Here is an 18,173-nt window from a genome sequence, read left to right on the forward strand (position 1 = left end):
TTGCCTTTTCAACAAAATTAGCAATGTCATCTACAAGAGCTCTCTTGTAGATTTTGTCAATAGAATCAAATGATTGGAGATTTAGGAAGGCAGGCTTGTGTCCAGCCTTGATTAGAAATTCTCTCCTTGATTTCCTCTTCCTGCATCCTTCAGCTTCTTTGGCAATGGCTTCTTTTGATAGTCTTTGAATATATTTCAAGTCGTAGTCAAGACTTATCAAATAAGCTTTATCTTCATTCTCCCTCTCATCATCTTTCGATCCTTCTTCTTCTTCTTCATTGTCATCAAGCTGTTCATCCAGATTGTGAAGTGCCCAAATTATTGGTTCTTCAATTTCAGGTTCAGGAGACTTGAATACAAACTTGGGTTTTAGACCTATTTTGTACACAGATTTTTGTCTTTTTGCTTTTGGAGGTTCCACTTCAGTTGGCTCCTTTCTTTTTACTCCCTCTTCAGCTTCAATTTCAGGTCCTGCTGGCTCAGTGATAATCGGTTCTTCATTCACAGTCTTTTGCACTTCATCACCATCAGTTTCTGTAATTTCAGGTTCATTGGTTTGTGTTATAGGTTCTTTATCAAATATTTCTTCAACCACTGGTTCTTTCACAGGAATATCTTCATCCTCTTCAGTCACTTCTTGAACTATAGGTTCGGTAGTTTCAACTGGCTCTTCAACCACTGGTTCTGAGTTTCTGCTTAAGTTTATAAAGTCTTTCTGTGTCTTTTTAGCAGCTTCCACTATCTCAGGATGATGTCCTTCTGGTTTGTTCAAGATGTCTATAAGGTCTTTCATTTTGACTAGCTTTACCATTGAGCTTGCAGATATTTCAATTGTTTCATCCTCTTTTTCTGTTTGATTTACTGCACCCAAACCAAGTTCTTATTCTTTTGGTGTTTCAGTTTCAGGTTCTTCAGTTTTGAGTTCAGTAATAACCGGCTCAGTTTGTATAGGCTCTTGTTCATCATCTTTTTGTGCAATTGGAGTTTGTTCATCATTTTGTGTTACTTTTAATGCCTCCAAAGTAGCCTTAATTGCCTCATCTGCCTCCTTCCTCATTCTTTCTTCCTCGTCATGTTTCTTTTTCATCAAAATTAGTGCTTCAAGCGCTTCTTGAGGAACTTCCTCATCATCTTCTTGATCCTTTTGATTTATTGTATCCAGATCTTCATTCATGAGTCTTATGGCTGTTTTGACTGATTATACTTCAGCCATGTCTTAATCAATCACATTGTCTTTTAAAAGTATATTATCACCAGATTGCACATTGTGTAGGGATTTGGGATGTAAGTCATTATCTGTGTATGCAATCCTTTTCCCTTTCTGTTTTCTTCTTAGCTTTTCTTCTTCAGTTTCATCTTTACCATCAGACTCCCCCTCATCTCTAGCGTCTCCCTCATACTCTTGATTTATCATGTTTATAGCATTTGAGGGTCTAGCTTCCTTAATCTTTTCATTCGAACTGGCATATAGATTTTCAATCATTCTCAAACCCTCTACAGCTTCATTATTCTCCCCCTATTTTGGTGCATCTGAGGTCTTCTCAACCTCAGAATGCTCCAGGGTTTGAATCTTTAACAAGGCTTGCTGTAGTGCAGTTTCAAGTGCTTTATTTCTTATTTCCAGCACAGCATTTCTTTTTAACAAAATCTTTTCAAATTCCAGACTTGCATTTTCAACAACAATGTCAAAGAGATTTGGGCTGGATGGTGGTGTTTCTTGAGTAGGTTTAGAAGTTGGTTCTGAGAAAGGGTTTTGGTGAGGAGGTTTCAGGTAAAGGTATTTGGTAAGTTTCAGGTTCATGTGAGATGGATTGGGTAGGTTGAATGGGTTCAGTTGGTATGGTTACATGTAGAGGTGAGGTTGGTGGTGTGATATGTGTTTCTTTAATAGGGGAAGTTGGTGGGGTTGGAATATGCACATTTTCAGTAGTTTCGGCTGGCGGTGACAGAGGTGTTGATATGATGGTTTCCTTGATGGGAGATGTGAGTGGTGTTGGTACATGTGTTTCTAGATCTTGTTCAGGTTCCGAGTTAATTGGATCAGTGGTGGCAGGAGATGAAGGTAAGTCATCATTTACAGGTTCAGAGTCAACGGACTCAGTATCTTCATCGTTGTCTATTGCGGGACCTGGTGAATCAGGTGGTGTGATTTTTCTGATGGTTCTAGTCACATTGGCCACTACATCTGCAATAAAGTCATCTTCATCAATATGTTCTGTTGCTACATGACTTGGACCCATGACTGGTTCTTCAACCGGGTTAGTGACATTATCCTCTGGACCTTTATCCCCTTCCTGATTTTCCGTCTGAACATCAGATCCATCACCAGTAAAGCTAACCATCTCAGTTCCAACTGGAACAACAACTGGCTTATCCACTTCCGCATCATTATCTCCACCTTCAACATTTTCAGCCTCATGAGCAATTGGTTCAATAACCGGCTCATCACTATCACTATCTCCTCCAACATTCATAGCCTCTTGTGCGATTGGTACAACGATTGGTCCAGTACCTCCATCACCTTGATCATTATCCCCATCATTGTCATCATCATTTCCTCCATTATCATCTTCACCTTCATCATCAGTTTCATCATCACTGTTTCCTGGAGTGCGAGGTACATCAATGGCACCTAAGGCAGGAACAAGTAGCCATGGGAGAACATCCCAATCAGCATTGTCAATAAATTTGCTTTTGGCATCCTTCATTCGCTGACAAATTTTCGGGTCTTGCAATCTCAATAGTTCTCCCGACAGTTGAAGGTTCTATAAAGACCTACTGATGAGAATTTGTACAAATCTGGGATACATCAAGAACCATTGGTCCACCTCCTTCTCAGCATTCGACACCAAGCCATTAAAGATGAGTCTTGAAACATTGAATGGCTGCGGGTATAGTATAGCCACAGTCAAGGTAGCAAGTTCCTTGCTCAGTAAGGTCCAAGTCCCTCTCCTTGGAGATAGTGACTAGATGACATGATGAATTAGGAATATGTAGATTAAGGGAAAACTGCCCTTCTGAAATTGCCCTTCTCTGGCAATCCTTTGATATCCCATGGTTTCCTGAAAAATTCTTGTAAGTCTTGGGACAGAGTATGAAGGTTGTACTTCATGATCATCATTTAATTGCAATGCCTGTCTGATTGAAGCTTCAGTAACTTCGATGTCTTGATTTAAAACTGAGGCCTCAAGTCTTTGTCTATTAATGTCATTTACATATGTGGTCGATCCCCAAAAATCAGATATGTGATTCCGGTAGATGGTCGGGCTCTCAGTCAAAGCGACCCTCAAGTTGGAATTAAGAAGGAAGTTTATCATGTGCTCCATTTCTCGATTTTCACCATCTACCTCCAACTTGGCCCACATATTATGCCTTTTTCGAATTTTAACGCCATCAGTTCTGCAAAACAAGAAGATAATCAGTAACAATAGATGCATAAACCAAGGTCGAGGGTAGTTAAAAAGAAATAATGTCTTCAGTAACCTGTTCTATAGTAATATGCGTACCTGCACAAATAAGTAAACAATTAGTAAGATAACCAAGTGGAAACCCTAATTTCGAGATCGGTGAGACGATAATCAAGTATCGATATCTTACCAAAGTCGAAACAGAGCTAATGGCTAAGTTTGAAGTAAAATCGAGCAGTAATCGAAGATTTGAGTAGACAGGGGATGCACGAGCAAGAGGTTTTGCAATTTAGGTTTAAGAGAGAGAAGTGAAATGTGTGAAAACGTTTCTAAGTCCCTCTTTTATACCTAACGTTTGGTTGGTACAGTATGATTTTGTCATCTAGTGCACGACAGTTGTCTCTTAATTCAAATTTAATGTACCTCCCTTGCTCGAGCATACAGCGAAAAGAACAGTTGTCTCCCACTGTACTCTGGTACACATTCTAGTACATGCTCGACGTACAACGAATATTTGTTCCTGATATAACGTTTATTATTCGTTAACTCCCGTGTATCTTTTATATAATATTTTATTAGTTTTGTTCGGTTTCTTGCAAGATTTGTATACTACTAACATGGTTTTGTATTTTAGGTTCCGGGTTTCAATTGTGGTGAAAAGAGGGAGAAAAATGAGCGAAAACGAGCTAAACCGGAGAACCTAACCATCAGGAAATGAACCGGACCAGATCAGAAGTGAACCGGACCGGGACCAAGTTAATTGGCCACGCTGCGTGGCCAAATAAGGGTCTTTGGTAGCGTAGCGCGACCAATTGCCCACGCTGCGTGGCCAAGGAGGGGTGTTTTGGTAGCGTGGTGCGAGCAAGCTAATTTCTAGAATATTCCGGGTTTTGGGTTTTAATCACTATATAAACACCCCTAATCTAAGCCTTAATCAGATCAGAAGTTGCCAGCCGAATTTGGAGAGTTACCGAGCTTAGGATTGCAGCTTTTGGCAGCTTTGGAGTTGAAGAATCATCTGGTGGTGCGTGTATTAGTTGAAGACGAAGAACACGGATTTTATCTTTTGTTTCTTTCGTTTTCGTTTATTTACCGCCATGAATTCTTATTTGTTTGTTTCGTTTAAACTTGAGATGTTAGGCTAAATTGCATGAACTACTTAGGTTTATGATGAACCTATTTTGATGTTTTGTTTTGACTTGGGATTTATTTACGTTATGGTTTTTATGATTTAGTAAAAGATTTGCTTATAATTAGTTGATGCATATGGATGCTTAGGATTGTTTGATGAGTTTTATTCCATAGTTTTCCTTGATTATTGTTTGTCATATGATAGGATTGCTATTAGGTCAATTACTTTGTGTTTTTGATTATTTTATGATTGATATCATGATAAGATCGTAAAAATAATATTGTCAAATAAACCTAAGTGTGCTGCTAACCTAAAATCTGTAAAGTGCTAGGTTATTGATAAGTCTTTACTATTTAATCTTGCTAGATTTAGTTCTTTGTAAGGAATCCGTCTAGGGTTGATTATTTATTATTGTTTATCAAATCAATTAACTATAGTAAATTGCCTTTGATTTCCTCACTGTAAGGTAGGATTTCGTATAAAGGAACTAAATAATAAACAATTGGGTGACCGTAAGCGAACTTGATTTTTAATATTGGTGTGTGTTTAAACTTGTTAGAAATCCATAGGTTTCTCTTGAGAAGGGTCAGGGGTCCTGTTCGGGTTTTCTTATAAGTGTCTATTTTACGATCTCAGTCCATAACTAAATATTTTCCCGAGTCAATTCATTACTGAAATTTAGGGGAGTCTAGCCTAGGTAGTTTTCTTATCATCTTATTTTCACAACAAACTTTGCTTTAGTTTTAAATTACTTGTTTTCTTAATTAGTTTTTAATTATAGTATTAAATTAGTATTTTAAATAAAAACCCCCCAAACAAATATAATTAATAAGTCGTGTTTATAGTCGAGTCTAATTAGCTAATAAACGTAATTTAAAGAGTCTCGTGGGTTTAATATCCGGACTTACTTAGCTTTACTAGAGTTGATCGGTTCACTTGCCGGTTAGTAGTTTAGTCGAGTTTAGAATATTACTTAGTGCTTATTTTTAGTTAATAATTATTAAACTACTTCAATTTATTTTTATTATTTAACAAATTCCGGGTTCAAAAGCTATTATTATTATTATTATTATTATACATATAAGAGAAAGAAAATGAAATGTTAAAATTTTAAGAGATGTACAACCTTTGTTACATAAAAAACCTTAAATGTTGAAACTCATTATGGCGGGATTGAATTTGTTGAAATAATTTGAACCCAGGTGCCTCTTTCATTCCTCAAACCCACAGCTGGCTCATTTCTCCTCGCTCTCCCTCCAAAGGTTTCAGTTAATGTTCATCAGTACATGTTCTTTTATGTACGTTTGTTGAAATTAATCAACAGTTCACAACCATAATTGAGCAAACGCAGCGGATCTAATGTTTAAGGTATTTGAATACTTTTTTTTGTTTTTTCAGATTTATGCATCTTTTTATTGTGATTAATGATTACTGATTTTAATCTAACATCGTGTTTCTTACATGTCTATGTGGCGTTGTACTGATGTCCAACCCGAGACTGTTTAGGCCAGTTATCTAATTCGTTAGGATCATTTTTCTATATTTATTCTGTAACTACATAAACTGATTTTCTATAATGTCAATTGATTTGTGATGTATATAATTATTTTTAAAATATTATACAGCTCTTGGAACCATTAGAGCCATGCTACATACCACCATGTGCATGTGGTGGCTGTGTAAAATCGAAACTCTCTGATTAACCATGGGTTGTTGGTTTCAAAGAAACAAAAAAAATAAATTTGTATTTAAGTTTTCGAAAAGTTTTGATTTTTTTTGTGTTGGTTCAGCTTTGATTTTACAAATTAAGCCTGAAATTTGTCTGCAGAAAAATTAACTATTAAAAAAATGGGCTAAATTATCTACGTACTTTTTGTTAAATTACTAACCATTAAAAGTTTAGAATGAAAAACTATGTGTTCGGTTCGATTCGATTCGGTTCGGTTTATAATAAATATTACCCTGAAAGGCAACGTGCTGTTTGTTGTCACTGGTCATTAAAACAAAGGCACATCATGCAATATGGTTTTGGTTGCGTTTATGATGACTATTATATGTTATCTGATGTTTTGGGCTCGGCTCGTTTAAAAACCGAGCTGAGCCGAGATGCATGATCCCAACCTGTTTTGATTCAAATCCCGTTCCGACCCGTCTACGTTCTTACTCAAAACGTTCTTACTTGACCCCTTTCGACCCAAACCCGTACCTACCCGACCTGAACCAAATCAACCATTTTTTGCATCAACCCGCTCTGACCATAATACGGTCTTATACAGGACCAGATCTCACCCTATCTGACCTGTTGTCAGTCCTAACTCGTAATTTCGTAACATGTTAGCTTTTTAAAATTAAAAAGTATAACAAAACCACACTCAAATTAAAGAGAATAAAATGCTTGTTTTTATGGTATATTTTTAAAAAAAATATATTAACGTGTGAAAATTTTATTGCCGTTAAAAAATCGTTGGGGTGGTTGGTTTAGAATATAGGATAAATGTGTAAATGTATAATATATTACAAATTAACAAAAAAATGGTTAAAGTTGAAGGACCACTGTTATTATTTTTGAAACAAAATAGTTAACCATGTAGATCATATGACTAAAATACAATATTGCCCCTAGATTTCCAAATTTTTTTGCATTGTTAATTGTACATTAAGCATTAAATATTGGACCTCTTAAAATTTAAGAGGTCTTTGACTCCTTCATTATATATAGTAGAGATATTAGTGGATTAATACCCGTGTTCAGCGGGTCATGCATAGTAATGTTATGACTCTAAGATCAGCAAATATAGTTTTTAAAAGATTGGGTTTTGCGATTCAAAAAGGAGTAGCGGCGCAGCTTGTTACCCGCTTGCCTTTTGTTTCGACGTAATTCAATAAACAATCATATATTATAGAAGCAATAAATTTTACTGTATTAATCTAAGGGTATTTGCAATGCATTAAAAAAATACCTTGAGTAACTATTGACCTGTTCTAGAAAAAGATGATCCGTTGACACCTTTAAAAGAAGATTAAAAAATTTTTAGAACCATGACAAATTGTAATTTAACCTGTTTTTGTTATATTGTGTGTATAGTGTGCTGTTTATCTAAACAACGGAGAAATGGACATTGCACATTCAAATACAGTAGCTGCTGCCCGCTGGTGAGACTGGGGTGAGTTGAAATTTTATTTCTTTATCGATTATGTTTGTATAGATGTAACTGTTAATAGCTCGAGCTTGGTTTAATATTGATTTAAAACCGAGCTTGAGCTTTTGTTTAGGCTCATTTAATAAACGAGTTCAAGCCGAAGCTTCATATGTTGAGCTCAAGCCGGCTTATGAGCCTAAACGAGCTTTTTATATATAATTTTTTTATTTAACATAGCTTTTTATCGAGCCGGGGGTCTCACCGGAAGCAGCCTCTCTATCCCTATGGGATAGAGGTAAGGCTGTCTACATCTTACCCTCCTCAGACCCTACCATAGCATTGCTATTGGTGGGATATACTGAGTACGATGATGATGATGATGATGTATTAACTGTTATTAAACATAAAAATATGAAAAAAAAATTAATTAATTAATATATACTATATTAGTTATAATATATGCAAATAGTTATATACTATGTTGATATAAGACTATAAAAGTCAAAATTTATCGATGTTGCTCTGAGCTTCTGATACGAATTGATTTTTGAAAGTCATTATCTTTTTTTAATTCAACGAATGGGCAATTGGGGAATTTGGAATTTGTAGGTTAAGATTCAAAGTTGCATACAGTGAGATTCACAAATTGACAGTTTGACTTAGATAAAAGTCAAACATAGTAAGAGTTTTTACCATCTCAAATTTCTTTCTTCCACATCGAAGGAGACTGCCTTTGTGAGTTCACTGGCATGCCATCCATCCATTTTGATGTAACCTCTGAGATTCCGCCTCTTTCGAGCAGCCATTTCCGGCTCTTAGTAGCCAGGAACAACATTTAATGTGGTCGGTTTACAATTTAGTTGACCAATTATTAGTTACCAAATCGCAGCATACTTTTAAATGCTTCAGATCCAACTAATACGCTGGCTGGTTAGTTTCTATTATAAGCTTCTAAAACCCTACTTGTAAACAGCACAAGCCTAGCTCCCTTACAAACCGCATATTCATTCATCAACTTTCATGCAGGTTCTGTAATTGAAGATTTCACCTATTTATTCATTACAAGTATTAAATTTTAGACCTTTTTTTGTTAAATTTGAACATACAAACCCATATAGTCTTTCTATCATTCTTTACATATTATATTTTGCAGTTTTCATTTAAGTAGGATTCCGATGAATATCGACTTCCATCTGTTTTGGATTCTGATAAAATTTTCAGATTTTGCAGATTTGCTTCTCGGGTTGAAAAAGAAAGACATGCAATATTCGCTATTAAGTACCATGTTGACTGGCAGGTATGTTAGTCTTATGTATCTATTTTTGATTATTCTTTTTCTTTAACTTTAGCTAATTTAAAATTAATGCACATTTACAGTTGAAGCATAATTGCTGGCAATATATCACCGCTTTCCACATTGCTGGTTTTAAGTGCCACTTGTCTACAAATAGTTAAATAACTATGTATGGCTACTTGGTGATAACTGATATATACTTACTTTTTTAACTATTATAATTTATTGTTGATACACTTACACTATGTTTGTTCTTCTGCACAGATTCAAAAGATATGTGAACAGCTTGCACCATACGCATTCTCACATTAGGTCAGAATCCCATATGAATAATAATAATTTTTCTAAAGTTGTCATAAAATAAAATAAATAAATTTATCTTCCTTTTTATTTTCTTTATTGGTTTTAGTTACAGCTGAATAGTTTAGATTTACATATGCTTGCCATTTGATTTTAGATCTTAATTTTGTTTGTTCTGTTTTTCAATTTTATTTTACCTATGTTGTTGCGTTTAAATCTAAACCGGAAGGTTAAAGACGAAACAAACATCATTTTAGAGTTATATTTAATTTTCCTCCTCTTTTAAGGCATAACTCAGATAACTGTGCATATTGCCAAAACCGAAGAAATTAAATCCGAACCAAAACCAAAGAAACTGAAACCGAACCAAAATAACACAAACTAATGCAAACAACCTCTTTAATCCATCGTTTTAAAAAATAAGATCATTATAGTAATAAGGCGGGATCACTATTTATTTGAAAAGTTGACAAAAAAGTGGTCGGTAAGTATGTATTTAGTTGACTAAGGGTACGTGTTTGATCGTACCTGTAAACTTGGTATTTGGCCTTTTACCCGGGATAGTTTTTGCAGCAGGTGCTGTGGGTGGCATTATGTTACAAAAAAACAGGTTGGTTAGGAGGTTATAAATTTTAACTATCATTTGCAATTTTGCAGCAAATTAAAATTGGATCAATACTTCAAATAATGTTAGGAAAGAGTGCCGTTTTACTAGAGTTAACAAGTTCGCTCGTGAACTCAATCAAATAACTCTGAAAAAGTCAGTTTTTCGTTTTTCGATGTATATCACTTATTTTTGTCAGAAATTGGACTATTTTGGCTTCTTCTCACACTTTCACATATGGTCACGTTGGTCATTTTGTCAAAAGGAAAGTCAACAGATTGAGCTGTGGAGGTTTGTTATGAGACACACCGGTATGGTTAAGTATAGTATAAGTTGGGCAGGTAACAATGTATCGTAATGAATAGATGAAATACAAGCAATGATCTAATTGTCTTGTCATATAATAAAGGGTTTTTCCTGATTTTCTAGAGCATTAATCTGATCTGAGCTTGTTAATTTGGTACCACCAAAATATTACTTTTAAGGTCAGAATCACGGACTTCCAAGATCTTAATTTGCACGAATCTTCGACAATTATGAAATTTTAGAAGTAACTTATCATACACTGGATCAAATATAATATTTTCGAAAGAATTCTGGTAACATATCTGGATGAATTACGTATCCATTTGAATTTTATAAGTCAAAAGTTTGATCTGAAAAGTCAAAACATATAATAACGGTTTTGTATGTTGTAGGCAAGAAAAACTCAAGGGCATTCGTGGCCATTTGGTCTGACAACCGGTCACAAGTTTCCAGAAATGGGGTGTGGTGGGCGGAGATCAGCCTTCACTGTCTTCTTCTTCTTCTTCTCCATATTACTTCTTCACTGTATCGCCATACTCCTCTTCATCAACGGCTTTCTTCTCACACGAACCGAACTCCCTCACTACAGTCACTGTTCAGACGTATCTCAATCTCCTTGTGGACAATCAATTGATAGTTGTTGGACTAAACCTGCTGTTGATCGTATCGTTATCATTGTTCTCGATGCTCTCAGGTACATACATATTTCATTCATTCATCATATTATTATTTGTATACTCATCATGTGTTTTTTGATTTTGATTTTTAGGTTTGATTTTGTTGCTCCCAGTACTTTCTTCCAAGGTAAGTTACTGAATCACTTATGTTAAGCTCATATTGCACAACTTAAAGTTTAGGTGGTTATAGAATTATTGGTTTTGTGTGAATGTTACAGAGAAGAAACCATGGATGGACAAGTTGCAAGTGCTGCATAAACTTGCATCAGAATTGGAATTAAAATCAGGTGCTAGAATCTTTAAAGCTATTGCCGATCCACCTACAACAAGTTTGCAGCGTTTGAAGGTGGTTATCATTGTTGCCAATAATAAATAGTTCATACTTAGGTTGGGGGCGAGAGAATTTGAATTCGGATATTATTATTATTATTATTATTATTATTATTATTATTATTATTATGCAGGGTTTGACAACTGGTGGACTTCCAACTTTTATTGATATAGGGAATAGCTTTGGTGCTCCAGCAATTGTGGAAGACAATCTCATACATCAGGTAGGTTATGAATTTGAGATATGTTATTCTCTCTAGATAGTTTGTTTTTTATCTTGATATAGGTTTCATTTATCTTATCTTCTATTTACAGCTTGTTCAAAATGGAAAACGTGTAGTGATGATGGGAGATGATACATGGACACAGTTGTTTCCTCATCACTTTAACAAGTCATATCCCTACCCCTCTTTTAATGTTAAAGATCTTGATACGGTATCCTTTGTATACATACTTTAAAGAGTTACTGCATTTGATTATTCGAGATTTATCGGTTCTTATGCCGCGATTAATTTATTTGGCAGGTGGATAATGGTTGCATCAGTCACCTAGTTCCAACCTTGTATGATGATGACTGGGATGTTCTTATAGCACATTTTCTTGGCGTGGTATGTCTCTCAATTGGGAAATAAGGTTTGAGTATGTTTTTCTAAGTCTGTAAAAGTACTTGTAATTATATGACAATAAGCATGGTGCTAATTTGTTTTATTCGTTTAGGATCATGCTGGTCATATATTTGGTGTGGATTCAGTTCAAATGATTGACAAACTGCAACAATATAATGAACAATTAGAGGTTTGTCCTGCAAATCAGGTTACATGAAATTATAGACCAATTTCATATACACTCCTGAAAACTTGCCGAATACCATATTTTCACAACCATAAAAGTTAATATCAGATATACACATCCAAAATACTTCAAAGTTCATAATTACCTATTCCATTGACTACAATTTGTAATATGACCAATTGACCAATATACCCTTCTCTTTGCTCTCCAAACTCTCATCTCCTAATGCAAGTTTTAAGAGAAGGGCATAAATGTCATAAATCTAAAAATGGGTATATTTTTTATATTATTTATGTTGGGTAAAGTTGATATTATACCAAGTTATGAAGGAATGCATGAAATTATCCCTCAAGTTATTATTAGTTTATATTTTGTGGTGATAAATTTGATATTTGATGCCGACATTCTACTTCAGAAAGTTGTTGAAGTGCTACAGAGTCAGTCTGGTAAAGGCGGTCTGCATGAAAATACTTTACTTCTTGTTATGGGTGATCATGGACAAACAGTAAATGGTGATCATGGTGGTGGGTCCCCTGAAGAGGTATCTACTCAGCATACTCTTAATCTCAGTATGCTGGAAAATTGTAGTTTCATGTCAAGCTAAATATTGTCATAATGCAGGTCGAAACATCAATCTTTGCAATGAGCATGAAAAAGCCTTCATTTCCTGTTCCATCAGAGTTTGACACCTCATCTTGTACACTTGATCTGGTATGCGTATGCTATTTTATATATTATTAGAATATTATTTGTTTGATAATTAATGATTTTAATTCTGATTATATTTTTTATCCCAAATGTTAGTACTAATCTTTTTATTGTATTCACAGGAAGGAAGAAAGTTGTGCATTAGTTCTGTTGAACAGGTCCGGTAGTCTATTTTGTGTGTGTTTGGTAGTCTATTATGTGTGTGTGTGTGTTAATGATTTTGAGTTTTAGTTGTGTTGAAATCTCACTTAAGTTCATCTGCAGCTTGATTTTGCAGCAACAGTGTCGGCATTGCTTGGAATCCCGTTTCCTTTCGGAAGGTGTGTTATGTTTCACACATCCCATTACTTTTGTACTTAAAAGTACATTTATTGTACCCTCAGTTATTTTTTATTTTGAAATATATGACACGCTGTTGATTTTTGTTGACAGCATCGGTCGAGTTAATCCAATGTTGTTTGCTTTAGTTGCTGGTACATGGAATCTTGAAAGCTATGATATGAGCAGTAACAACAGTCAATTAAAAATGGAAAAATGGATGCATAATTATGCCAAAGTACTGTGTGTCAATTCTTGGCAGGTAAAGAACATTTTTTTAAATTGTTAGTGTGACAAATATTCTTAAGTTTAAAATACCATTAATCTCTTTTGTTCTTCTTTCTGATACTTAGCTTCACATGTAGGTGAAGAAATACATAGATGTTTATACAGATTTATCAGTTATAGGATTCTCAATCGATGATATGAAGCATGTGCAAGAAATGTATTCTCAGGCAGTCAATTGGTCAACAGATTCCTTACATGATGACATGTCATCATTTGATGCTCTGAAAAAGCAAATAGATTTATATTCTAATTTTCTGGCAAGTGTTGCTGACCTGTCACGAACTAAGTTCACAGAATTTGATCTAAGGAAGATGGGTATTGGTTTTGGCATATTATTGGCATCCATATTCTTCCATTTATTTGTCATCAAGCGGGTTGATGACATGTACATAACCGATTTTCAGTACCATGAAGTTAAAACTGTTTCATTTGGGCTGGCTGTTAGTTGCATTATAGTGGCCGCACGCGCGTGTAGCTTCTTATCGAATAGTTACATATGTAAGTCCTGACTGTGATTTTATATTTTCAACTTTTGTTCTCTTTCTTCGATCAACGGTTGACTCATTTTACTGAAACAGTGGAAGAAGGAAAAATGACAAGTTTTCTTTTGGCCTCTATTGCCATGCTGGCCTTGCGCCATTCAATCATGACAAAAAAGATGATATCTGAAGTAAGTATTCAGTATGACATATGATGTTCTTTACTTTATTTATCTATTTCTGTAGAGGTGGCCCAGGTGGCAATGCCAACCCGTTTACTTATGAATGGGTCAATATGGTTTATGTTTTATCTCTAACCAAACTAGCTTAAATTAATATAACGTAGCTTAAAATCAAATAAACTGGCTGGAAACATGTTAAAGGGGTTGAATCAAGTCTGTAAATGAACTTAACGTTCAGTAAACCTTTCGGTGGCTGGTTACAACTCAGTATTGTTCGTTCATTTAAATTCGTTTATATTCATTTAAAGTATTTTGGCCCATTACAACTCAGTATAGTTTTAGTAACTTTTAGGTCCAACACATTGTTTTCCACATTACCTTAAACTATTTTAGCCTAGTTATACTTGTTCATCTATTTTTTGTTCGTTAACGTTCGTAAACCATTCGCTAACCTCTAAGTCATATTATTGATATTAGTTTTTTTTATTATTTTTTTATCATATTTGACGCACTATTCATCAATAAAATTTCTAGAAAAGTTTTCTGGTTCAACGTAAGACGACGCATACAAAAAGTGACCCGTTTTGACCTATTACCTGGCCCGCCCATTTCCCACCTCCAATTTTTGCTTATCAAGTAATATATGCAGACCTTTTGTTGTTTACAGGCTGCCGCACTTGTTTTATTAATCTTCATCTTAAGATTCACAATCGAAGTCGGGCTATCAAAGCAAGATTCACCTAAAGAATCAGAGTTTCAAAGCTGGGCGTATGCAGCTGACTTATTTCCAATACTACCCTTGATCATATTAGCATTCCTACTCTACAAAAGCATATCAAGCAGCTCTTCTAACCGTCTTCTGAAATTAGTTATTACAGGAAGCATATTTAGCTATGTTCTAGTTGCATTCCATTTCACTTTAGCAAGTAATAGCTTATCACATATGATACCACCCGTATTTGATGGGATCAAAGGCAACTTTATTCCTCGTGCAATATATGTTACGGGTATTGCACAACTATTGTCCCTTGCGGTTTTTCGGTTATTTGAAGACAAAAGTTCAAAGTGGGAAGAAATAATATTTATGAAAGCAGTTGCTATGTTATCTGTATGGAGCTCCACTCTTGTTATATTGTCCGGAAAACAAGGACCCTGGATTGCTTTGGCATCAGTTATAGGAGGTACCTCGGGTCAAACTTTGACCCAGTTACTTATGAATGAGAGTTGATTTGGTTGTTTCTTAGGCACATAAAAATAGTTTATTTTAAATTTACTTTTCTAATTATTACGCAGGCTGGCTGATAACGAGGTTGAAAGGTCTGGACGAGGATTATAAGAATGGTTCAACTGGTCTGTTAGCTCGTTATTCTTCGTCTGTTGCACAGTGGAGCTTTTTAGCATCATGTTTCTTCTTTTGCACTGGTCATTGGTAAGCAATTATATAAAATTTTTATTTATTAATTAATTTATTTTTTTTAATGATTTTTAGAAGTTTTTCTGTTGTGGAATTCATACTTGTAAAAGAATTTGGTTTTCCTTGATTATTTATGAACTGATGATTCGGGTTATGCCGTTATTGGCTTATCTAGCGGATCACATGCTCTGATGATTCGGGTTATGCCGTTATTGGCTTATCTAGCGGATCACATGCTCTGATGCTCAAATTTAGCTAAAAGGGAAACGGGTCAATTGGGTTGAATAGGTTAAAGTCTCCTAAAGTGTATAATTCTTAAATTGTTTTTAAGAGAATCAATATTGCAATTAGATAGTTTCTGTAGCCAGTATTAACTATCTATAAGAATGAGTTGAAAAAAACTTTTCTGGTCAACCCTGTCCGGCACGGCCGATTTTGACTCGTAACTAAAGCAACGCGTTTGAACCAAAACCCATTATACAACCCCGCCCATTTTATCACCTATAAGTATCAAGAACTGACCGAAGCTTGTTACTGTATGCAGGTGTGCTTTTGATGGCCTTCGGTATGCTGCTGCGTTCATTGGGTTAGTCCATTTTCTTTTACTTTTCTTAACCTTAATTTGAGTATTATTGTCTTGGTAATACTATTGGCGTATAATAGGGGTGTAAACGAGCGGAATCCTAGCCCGGCTTGTTTAATTTACGAGAGCTCGCGCTCAAGGTCGGCTTGTTTCGAGCTCTATGTCTAACGCTTGAGTTCAACTTGTTAATAGTTTCAAGGTTGTGCTTGGCTTGTTTATTATTTATCAAATATTTAATTATTTTTCTATATAGTATATAATTATTTCATGCATAGTTATAATACAGTTCATCTATATAAAAGTATATGTAAAATTTAGTTATGTTTATCATAGTTTTATGTATAAAAGAAATTATTATATTTATATTTATATAAATAATAGCCTCACGAACCTAGTCAACCTCGGGATGTGAATCCTGGGCTCATTCTTGTTTATTAAACGAACTCCAATTTTGGCTCGAGCTTGTTTAAGCTTGGCTTGTTTCGAGCTTTTAGCGAGCCGATCTCGAGTAGCTCATGAGTGACTCGGCTCTTTACGTCCCTACTTGCAATTTCTCTTTTCATTAAGCATCCTTGAAAGGACCTTTCTTTACAATGTTTTCAGGTTTGATGAATTTACTATAATACCCCAAGCCATCCTTCTAACAATCGAGACATATGGTTTTTCTCACATTCTTCCAACTCTTGGACTTCCGTTTCTCGTTGTATATGGACGTGTGTCTAACAAAACTAGGCAGACAAGGGAATCTTTAATCCAGTTATTTCAGGTTATTTATTTATTTATTTATTTTTCCCTTTATCTTTTTCAGTTAATTTATTGAGCCCGTGTTTAGTAATAGTTCTTTAATCCTTCTGATACAGGTTTATCTGATATACGGGCTTATCATGGCTGTTACAACTGCATTCACTGTTCTCTGTGTCATGATACAAAGACGGCATTTGATGGTATGCTGGTTAAATTTGTAATGACTTTAGTAAACAATAGCTTTAGTTATTTAACTGCTTCAAATCTGTGTGTCTGCAGGTATGGGGATTGTTTGCTCCAAAATTTGTTTTTGATGTTGTAGGACTTGTATTGACAGATGTATTAATTTGTGTTTCTTCTCTCATATACTTTGTTCGGACGTAGGTCAGTAAGAAAGATCAATTTATGGTGTGGTGTTATCATGACATATAGATTATTCATATTATTATTTTTATTTTTTTTATGTAGAAAATTTTGTTAGTTAATTTCATTAACCTTTCGAAGGGATTCTCTTTCTTTTTATTATTTATGATCATAAATATTGTATTTAACAATAGTTTTAGAAATGCGAAATACAAATATCATAAATATCAACTTATATCTTATTTTCAATTATATCGATCATCCTTTATATTAAGTTGTCAAAGATTTCATTCTTCCCACTAACTAGCGTTAGAATTTATTTAATATTTTATAAAATAACTATTTTACTCTTACTTTTTTAATAGGAAGAAATTTGTAATGGTTACTATTATTTTCTTTCCGTTTTCTATTTTCTTTTCACCACTTTTATACTATAATGTAATATAAAAGTTAGCTATCATGTAAATAAGTATTTAAATAAAAGTTATGTAAATATTAAGCTTGTTTGTGGCTCATTTAAGCTCTTGAGCCTAACCAAACGTGATATGCATGCTCGAGCTCTTTTTTAAAACTGCTCCTATAAAAGATGAAGCTCGTTTAAGCTTATAAGCAACCTGGCTCGTTAACAACCTCAATTAATCATTTATCTAATTGTGAGTTGAGCTCAATGTACTCTCAAATTAAATGAGCCTATATTGAGTTTAGGCGGGCTCAACTTGGCTCGTTTACACCCATAAAACAGTTAATAGTTTCAAGTAAACGCAAAAAAAAAAAAAAAAGAATGAAAGAAAGAAAAAGGAAAGAAAAATGAAAACTAAAGGGAAAGAAAATAATATCATTTAATAATAAGAAATAAGAACAAAATAGCAGAAGTTAACATAAACTTTTAACTTTAACCAGTGAAAATGTGAAACTCACGAAATTCGTATTAAATCTTAACGTAAATAACGATCAATGTAATTGATAAATATGAAGAATGAGAAATGCAAAATGATATGCACCTAAACTTATTGTCATTGCTCCAACGAAAGTAACATCTTTACTAGTCAATTTTGTCAATGATGAGGAGGCTATTCACCGATACTAAATTTTAAGCTAATTATCCAAGAAAT

General features: G+C 34.5%; 1 protein-coding gene across 1 annotated transcript; it reads left to right on the forward strand.

Moving 5' to 3' along the window:
• Window positions 1-2,862: 2,862 nt before the first annotated feature.
• LOC143544816 (uncharacterized) lies at window positions 2,863-17,104 on the forward strand. Its single transcript, XM_077036815.1, has 24 exons — window positions 2,863-2,913; window positions 7,625-7,692; window positions 8,833-8,976; window positions 9,063-9,102; window positions 10,576-10,877; window positions 10,953-10,987; window positions 11,079-11,206; window positions 11,325-11,414; window positions 11,506-11,625; window positions 11,715-11,798; window positions 11,908-11,985; window positions 12,398-12,523; window positions 12,604-12,693; window positions 12,813-12,848; window positions 12,955-13,010; window positions 13,123-13,270; window positions 13,374-13,794; window positions 13,875-13,966; window positions 14,625-15,138; window positions 15,251-15,386; window positions 15,916-15,957; window positions 16,558-16,720; window positions 16,815-16,898; window positions 16,978-17,104. Exons 1-24 carry the CDS (start codon window positions 2,863-2,865, stop codon window positions 17,080-17,082), a joined length of 3,153 nt encoding a protein of 1,050 aa, XP_076892930.1. The 3' UTR covers window positions 17,083-17,104.
• The last annotated feature ends 1,069 nt before the right edge of the window (window positions 17,105-18,173 follow it).

Source organism: Bidens hawaiensis, unplaced genomic scaffold (assembly GCF_021521415.1).
Source record: "Bidens hawaiensis isolate Kalapana, Puna unplaced genomic scaffold, B.hawaiensis_p1.1 tig00013755_1, whole genome shotgun sequence".
Taxonomy (NCBI): domain Eukaryota; kingdom Viridiplantae; phylum Streptophyta; class Magnoliopsida; order Asterales; family Asteraceae; genus Bidens; species Bidens hawaiensis.

What these genes read in the sequence shown, in the direction of transcription:
- LOC143544816 (XM_077036815.1), top strand. Translation starts at nt 2,863, where the DNA reads ATGAGTCTTGAAACATTGAATGGCTGCGGGTATAGTATAGCCACAGTC. An exon ending in GCATTAGTTCTGTTGAACAG is followed by an intron (nt 12,849 to 12,954) that starts GTCCGGTAGTCT and finishes GTTCATCTGCAG; the next exon opens with CTTGATTTTGCAGCAACAGT. An exon ending in TATGCTGCTGCGTTCATTGG is followed by an intron (nt 15,958 to 16,557) that starts GTTAGTCCATTT and finishes CAATGTTTTCAG; the next exon opens with GTTTGATGAATTTACTATAA.